Consider the following 8,492-nt stretch of genomic DNA (forward strand, 5'->3'; position numbering starts at 1 on the left):
AGGAGCGCTGAAAGTAACAATTCGTTTCTCTCCCTATGAGAAGGTGAAGAAACGTGGCAGTGGATTGTAAGGTTGATGTTCTGACATCCAAGGTAGCTGTTCTCAAATGTGTTGTGGGGGTGTATTTATATTAAGAAAAGGAGGACCTGTGCCTCTGGGCAAACTTGGCACTTGTATATTTCTCAGGAAGTCACCAAAGCAGAGATGACTAAAAATACTGAAAGTTCTGGAGGTGTCTTAGAGGAAAGAAAAGCTGCTTTTGGTGGCAACTTTCTTTTCAAAATACTTTCAGTGCTAGTGCTGCACATTGGTCTTGCACCCTGGGAAAATTCCTCTCGAGATGTGTACAGCCTCCTCTGCGTTCCTGCTTCACTCTGCTGCTGCAGGCTCACTGCAGGCAGAGGAGGAAGAGTGCCAGTGGCTCTCTGACAGCTTCTGTAGCCCAGCACTTCCAGGTGCAGAGTTGTGGTGTCTGGCCATGAGACCCTTTGAAGCAGGAATAGGAATCTTTATGCTGCCAGCAGCCACAGTTACTTTGACAGTCCATTCCCTGCCCTCCCACACCTTTTTTCCACTTCTGGAAGATTAATTATAAATGTGAATTAGTTATATTGTGACTTTCAGTCATACCAAAGTGAGACTTATAGATTTTAAATGTAATTTAAGTTGGTATTTAACCATAAATTAAATTTGCATTGCCTTTTAATGTCTGTTAACACAGAGCACAAAGTTAGGTGTCGAGTATGTGATATTATAAAGAGGACTGGTCAAGTGGTTATTGATTTAACAAATCACTATCTTAATGTGCCCTTTTCCATGTTTTTCTTCTGTCAGATGTCATTGATTTTTGCTTTGCAGAAGTTTTTGACAAAAAAAATTGCTTTTTTGAGTATATGTAGAAGCCCTCCAAGAATTTTCCTAAACCAGTTTAAGTATTGTACTTCCTCTACTTTAGGTTTATTTAAAAAATAACTTTAAGGTTTATTTTAAAAACCCCAACACCTGGAATTAATAGTTTTGAGGGGTTTTTTTAATCCTCTCTGGAGAAGTAGATCTTTTCAAGGAAAAGAGCTGAAGATGCATTCTGGATAGGTTTTCTCATCTGCTCTACAATTCTGTGCTTTGGTCAGTGTTGTTTCTTGAGATCCTGTTCTAGTTGAGAGCAGTAAGCCCCCAGGTCAGACTGTAGTTGTCATGTGTGGTACCAGACTCTAGATTTTACTCTTCTTTCGAAATTGGACCAGCCAGGAAAATGCAGGTGTTGCATTTTCTGCAATCAGCTTTGAATTAAGTGGTAGAAAGCAAGGTTTTGAAGCATGCTGTCCCTGACAGGTGTTTGATCAGTGGGAAAGTGATTTCTGACATAATTGACTAATGTGCACACAGTGTGACCAAAACTCTGGTTTTAAAGTGGTGTTACTTCATTTCTTTTCCAGGTTGCACGACTTATGGAAATGGGGTTTTCCAGAGGAGATGCTCTAGAAGCTCTGAGGGCTTCAAATAATGACTTAAATGTAGCCACTAATTTTCTACTGCAGCACTGATGGTTTTGTGTGTGAAGGAGCTTCACCCGATGGGTTTGTACCTGCCTGGGAGAGGATCAAAGCCACCTGCTGGGCAGACTCACCAAGGTCAGCCTGCAAGAGGGAGAGAGGCAGCTCCACGTGACAGGTGACTCAGAGCCATGCTAAGAAATGATGTGAACTCTTCCCAAGCCTTTGGATCACTTGGTGGTTTCTAGTCTGGTTATCCTTTTCAAATTAACTTTAGTTTCTACTCGTTACTGGATATCACCTAAATTTATTTTTAAATAAAATAGGTGGTTTTTTTCTTGTAAATCTTTGTTAGACATTATCAAACTTAATGACTAGGAAAAAAAAAGCTCCAAGAACTACAACAACTAGATTTACCTGTCAAGAAGAATCATATTTTCTTCATTTACAAGTCTAATTTCTCTAGCTTAAATGTTATTTTACAGTACTTGATTTTTTATTACAGTAATAAGAGGTTTGAAGATCACTTAATTTTCAACTCAATAAAGGGTTATGGGACTATTATGTCATTCTTTGCAAAGTTTTGTTAATGCCTGTAATATTTTATTTCTCAAATTTCTTTTTGAATAAAAGTTGTCATTCAGCACATCATAGACAGATAAGGTGAGAGAAGATTCGTGTGTGTATGGTGAGCTATGGCAAGTGACCACTGTAAATTGGAATTTTTACAAGCAGAGTGAATTGCTGTTCAAATACGGGTCATGAAGACACTCACTGGAAGCAATAAAGGTGAATTGAATGATGCAATAAGATCAGAACTGGAATGATGTGAATGACTTCCATGGCTAACTCAGAGATGACTTCTAGAACACTTCTAGTAGATGTATGTGGTGTCCTATGTGCTGCTTTCAGTTTTTTCAGCAGGCTACATACTGTCTTAAAAGGAAATTATAAAAAGCTAACTTTTCTACATATAAGTCTAGTTTTGTAGTGTCAGAGATGAGAATGGCCCTGCATTTGCTGAATCCTCACTGTCTGGTCAACTTTGTGTTGACCACTGGAACATTAACATTAGGGGTGATCCAGGCTGGCACAGGAGGCAGCAGGACAGAAGTGCCAAGTTTGTGCCATGCTGGGTTTGAAGCTTGGATTGATTCCTGAATCAGCTTTGTGGGCTTGACTCTCAGAAGTGCTCAGTATTAGCACCTTAGGAGTTGCTGGAGGTGGGATGCAGAGAGGGGAACATCTCTATAAAAGCAATCTGAAGGAATGCAGGATTCCAGAGTGCAACTCAGTGAACCAATCTACATGTGTATCTTAGACATTTCATGTATGTTTCTGTCTGTACTTGTGTGTGTGTGTGCAGCATGTGCATGTGTGTCTGTTTATATACACAAAGGCATATTTATTACAAGTATACATTTAGAATAAGGCATTGGGCATAAGAAGTGTAACAGAGGCAATAACAGGTGCATAGGGGATGTTTTGGAAATCCAGATGAACACTGTGTACCACAGCACAGACCTTTACAGTCTCACTTGGCCTGGAAAACATATCAGGAAATTACAGGAGAAGATTTAGGGGGAGAGAGTGATACTTCTCTTTCCTTTTTTAATTGACTGATAAAACTGAAAAAAGTCCTTTGGGCATACAAGTCATTATCTAGAAATTGCATCAAGTTTGTGCAGCCTTCAGTACATGACATAATTTTTAATTAAGTCAGTGTTCTGTATGTATTTCTTTGGTATTTTGCAGTGGGTTAAGTAAGGGGGGTTTGGAATGACAGTGTATTTTCTTGGGCTTTGATCAATCTCCTTCAGGGTTTAGCTTGTTTCTGTGGTCATATTATTTAGGGAGGGTCTGCTTTTTTAAAAAGTTTGAAAGGTTTTGTTTGTGTGAAGCTGAAGCTGTGTGTGTGTGTGTGTAGACCACAGACACTTCTGTACCCAGGGAACTCTGGAAACCTGCTGTCTTAGAAAGCAAAGCATACATGTAAGAAAAAGAAGTCCTACCATAATCTGTATATGCAGACTACTTAAATCTTTTGAAACAAGTACAGGTTTTAATTTTGAAACATACTGATTCTTCCTTCACAAATATTTTATCCAAAAATAGCAATAAAGACTGGTAAATTAATTCATAAGTCAAATTTTGTCTGTAGGAAATAAAATACCTATCCCAGAGTAAATAAACTTGCCCTTTTCAGATATTGCCCTGCTGTAGGGACAAGCACAAAGAGTATTCCTTGGAATTTTAAAACATGTTGAGTGGCATATGGGGTATGTAAGTGGATATTCTCCAAGTCTAAATCCTCTCTCACTGTTGCCTGTACAGGGGGTATTCAAATGCCATGGTTGCTTGGAAAATTCTATTTTGCTGGGCCTTCTGCAAAACATGGTTAAACCTAAGGGGTAAAATGCAGGTCCTGGTGATGTCAGTTGAAAAGTCCAGTTGATTGTGAGAAAAGTTTGTGTTCAAAATTCTTCCAGGGTTGTGATTTCCAATTAAAAAAAAAAAAGAAGTGGTAAAAGAAGGGTCTGAGACACTGTTGAAAACAGTTCCTGTTTCATGCAAGAACCATAGAAGAAAGATTCACACGTTAGAGCTGGAAAACAACTCAGTTTCCATTTGATGGTGAAATTTTCATGAACTGTTTCTGGGAATGTGGGGAGCGTGTTCTTCACAGCCTACGCTGGGTTTGTCTGATACAGTTTTGAATGTCTCATCACACAGTTTCTAATCTCTATGTGACACAAGTCATATTTTTTGGCACCATGAAAAAGGCAGAATACTTTTCTACGTATTGGATTTCAAGTCTCTAGAAAATTCATTCTAGTTCTAGTAAAGCCAAGATCTGATATTTTGAAATAAAAGTAGTTGCTGCTGTTAAAATTTCCCTACTAGACAGGGAATATCATCTCGTGAGACAGCACTGGAGTAACTTACTGGGGGACTTTCCTAGACAGTTACATGACACTTTGAAACACACCCACAGTGAGGTTGATACGTGTGTAAATCTACCTGATAAGCCACCAGGCTCAGGTTCTCAAGCCTTAACTTTTTGCCAAGATGGAGATTGATTTGTCTCAAGACCTACCAAACCATTTTTCTCCCTCAAAACAAGTGTTAAAAGGCTGCCTGTTACTGAGAGAGCACAGGGACTGTTGCAGCTGGTTCACACACCAGCCTGTGCTGTCTAGCACTTGCCAGTGCCTTTTGGAATAAGTGGTGGAGAAAAGATCTTGTTATTTTTGTGTGGAACAGAAGAACAAGCCAGAAAAACTTACTGCAAGGCACTGGGCAAAGGACAGCGTTTCTGGCTCTCCTGTTTGTATTTATATGCATATATATGATTATATATATGCATATATGTGTGTATGCATGTGTATATATACAGACAGTGGGTCAGAATATTCATGTATTGGTTCAGTGAATTTAAGTGGAGCTAAGAGTTTGTTAAAAGAAAATTCAAAGTCTGTATTCAAAGACCCCCCTCTCTCAAACGTGTGTGTTTGGAGTATCTGTGCAGTTACAATGGCACCAAGCTTTGGAAACACCCCAACTACAACTCCCATGCTAGGAGGGGAACTGCATCTGTTTGAGGATAAATACATGCACGGCATTCATTTGAACTGATAGAGCAGTTTGATACAAAATTGCAATTAAATTCTTGTTTTTTCCTTTATTCTTGCGCAAGTGAGATGAGCTTTCTTTAACTGTGTGGCCACAGTAATCAGTATGTTATATAAATGAGCAAATGAACTGCTTTACTAGGAGAGTCACATGAATACACAAACACTGTATGTGTTTATATTTATATATATATATATATAAAATGTGTGTGCATTTACTAAAAAAATACTAGTTTAATTTTTAGTAGGATTACATTCCTTTTGTTTCCATATGTAAAAGGATTCTTTCACCACAGAAAGTGCACTCTGAAACTCAAAGAGGGTGTGTGCTTCCAGCAGTGTTTGGTGCAAATATGAGGTCAGACACCAGCAGTGGGAGCACAGGAATGTTGGAGCTGGACAAATGGGTGTGACTGTTGAGAATCTCAACACATTGGGAGTTCAGCTGTCATCATTTGTTTTCCAAAGGAGAGTTTTAAGAGGAAGAAGTTAGTTTGACTCTGTTTATAGGAGGCTGTTTCTACACCTGAATGGTTGCAGTGGAGAAAGCACTCCAAAAGGAATACACATCAAAAATGAGTGAAAAATTGCAGGATCCTGGCTGAAGTGAAAGCAGGATCCAACCTTTTGACTGAGGATGGGTAGGGACCATGTCATGTAAGATTAGCAAAGGAAAGGACTTGAGAGAGATGAGGCAGGTGGAACTGAGCAAACTCATGGAGTTTAGGAAAGAGGAGCAAAGTAGAACTGAGGACAGAAAGAGAAGGCCTGCTGAGAGAAAAGGGACAGAGTATTGCATTGCACTTAGTTCAGTTTTAAAAGAATTTGCAGGATTTCTTGTGGAAAATGAAAATATGCAAGGTTATGGCTAATCTCGTACTGAAAATCCAGTCTGTTCTTTTGTTTTAGGGCTGTCTGATGGGGAAATCCTCACATTTTATCTGGTCAGTTTTGCAGGAGGTGGTACATGTGGCAAGTGAGAAAGCAGTGTAATCCCAGCAGCTGGGCAGTGCAGCAAACCCTGGAGCCAGTCGTATGTGAGAATGCAGATGGTTCTGGCTTCCAAAGCAGTTATCCCTGCCAGCCTGACTTCTCCTGGCACCTCTCCAGCCCAGCTGTGGAGAGACCTGCAGCAGAAAGGACACAGCTCCTCGCAGGTCCTGCAGCTTTTCCCATGGAAGGTGATTTATAATTCCCTGTTCCATGAGAGCACAGCACCTGTGTAAGGGAAGTGGATTGAGAGCTTGTGCTTGCCCCTCACTGCTTCTGGGCATTTGCCTGGGGGCAGGCAGAGGCACAGGTGCACCTCTAGGAGAAAACAGTTGCCCACATCTCCTGGCCTGATCAATCACACCAGGGCTTGTTACTTGGCCATGAGAAGCTTTTATTTTTAGTAGATTTGTGCGTAATTACATCGCAATATTTTACTAGCTTACAAAGATGGCTTACAGATATCATGTATAACGTGCAATAGTTTCAGTTCAGGACAATTTGAAGCACAGACTGAAGAGGTGTGTAAATTGGGAACCACTGCTAAGGGAAAAAAGCTGTTCTGTTTGAGCTCTCTCCAGCCCCCCTGCCAAGGTTTCACTAGACCAGGTTGCTCAAAGCTCCATCAAACCCAGCCCCTGAACACTTCCAGGCATGGGTCATCCACAGCTTCTCTTGGCAACCTGTTCCAGTGTCTCACCACCCCCATGTAAAGAACTTTGTCTTAATATCTCATCTAAACCTGCCCTCTTTTTGAAGACATTCCCCCTTGTCCTGTTGTTAGAGGCTCTTGTCAAAACAGGCCCTTGTCAAAAGTCCCTCTCCAGCTGCCTTGGAAGCTTTAGGTGCTTAGATTTTCAGTGCTCTAAGGTGTCCCTGGATCCTTCTCCAGGCTGAACAATCCCAAGGCTCTCATCCTGTCATCAAAGGAGGGGTGCTCCACAACCTGGATTATCTTGGTGGCCCTCTTCTGGACTTGCTCCAACAGGTCCATGTTGCTCCTGTGCTGGGGACCCCAGATGCAGTATTCCAGGTGGGATTGCACCTAAGTTGAATATAGGGACAAAATCATCTCGTTTGACCTGCTGGTCATGCTGCTTTTGACGCAGCCCAGGATGTTCTTCTGATGCAGACAGTACATTCTATATCCTATATCTGTGCGTGTATTACCTATTGTTGTGTGTCCACAAAGGGTACTCTCTGCCCTCAGATAAAAGTGCAGTCTTCTCTTAGAAGACAGCACGGCACCAATAGGCTGCAGAGAAGCAGGAATTGCCTGCACAGTGTGCAGTTACACCTCTCTGCACGGGACGCCTTCGGTCCCCGTGTGTCTCCCGTAGCCTCCAGCAGCAACGGCGCCGCATCCCTGCGCGGCAGCGGACGCGTGGGGGAAGCACAGCCCCGTCTGTCACCGTCTGCTTAGACCCGGGGGCGTGTTTCTAGCGCCGAGCAAAGGTTCCGACTCCCTCTTTTGGAGGGAACCGGCGCTGCTGCTCTCGCCCGGAGGCACTGTCGGGGTTCCCTCCGCCACGGGTACCCCCAGCCGGGGCAGGGCAGGAGCAGCGGCCGGGCAGAGCCCGTGGGGAGGTATTTAAAGGACAGGCAGGTGCTGCCTTTGTGGACATGGTTTAGCGGTGGCCTTGGCAGTGCTGGGTTAATGGCTGGTCCCAATGATCTCAGAGGTCTTTTCCAACCTAAATGAGATTCTGTGCTAATGCGTTTTTGTGATTCCAAGGCATCGCTGGTGGGTCTGAGCGTGGCAGCGCTGGGCTAGCACTGTACAGCAAGAACCATGCAAGGAGCTTGGACTGAACAGGCGAACAGCAAAGGGTAGGAAAATGTTACTGTGCCTCTAGACAAAATGCTATGGACAAAATGTGTATGGTTTCTCTTCAGTTTTAGAGAAATGCTCCTTTTGCAAGCAGACTGGGAGCACCCGCAGGTGGGTAAGCTAGTCTGGGCAATAGAGGGTTCTTCAGAGTTCTTCTGTGCCCTGATTCCTCTTGACCCACTCTGGCCAAGTCCTTTCCTTCTCCATCTCATGGATGTTCCCTCAGCTCCAGCTAATTGCCTGCTGTCCCTGGATTGGTACTTTCAAAAGCAAAGTAGCTGAGGCTGGTGTCCATCCAGAGGAGAAAGGCTGGATCCCTCCTGTATTGTGCATCACTACACCCAACTCTTCAGCTGTTTCCTACTCCAAAGGCTCCTACTGGTGGCAAGAGGTGGAGGTGCCTTTCTTGATAAAGTACGTCTGAGAAAAGCAGAGTCCAATAAGGAGCAAACAAGGTTATGTTTATACTCCACCTTCTCCTGAGAAGGCTTGGTCATAGACTGGCTTTTGCTCAGCTGTGGGCTGCAGCTTGGCAAAACATCTCAA

At 42.7% G+C, this 8,492-nt stretch overlaps 1 protein-coding gene across 2 annotated transcripts in view; it reads left to right on the forward strand.

Moving 5' to 3' along the window:
* UBAC2 (UBA domain containing 2) overlaps nucleotides 1-2,303 on the forward strand; it is an 87,923-nt gene extending 85,620 nt beyond the window's left edge. For both annotated transcript variants that reach the window (XM_063149595.1, XM_063149593.1), the window contains exon 9: nucleotides 1,437-2,303. In XM_063149595.1, the coding sequence (XP_063005665.1) occupies nucleotides 1,437-1,544 (108 nt within the window). In that variant the 3' untranslated portion in view covers nucleotides 1,545-2,303. The remainder of the gene's footprint in view (nucleotides 1-1,436) is intronic.
* Nucleotides 2,304-8,492: the final 6,189 nt, after the last annotated feature.

The sequence above is a fragment of the Melospiza melodia genome, chromosome 2, assembly GCF_035770615.1.
Source record: "Melospiza melodia melodia isolate bMelMel2 chromosome 2, bMelMel2.pri, whole genome shotgun sequence".
NCBI classification, from domain to species: domain Eukaryota; kingdom Metazoa; phylum Chordata; class Aves; order Passeriformes; family Passerellidae; genus Melospiza; species Melospiza melodia.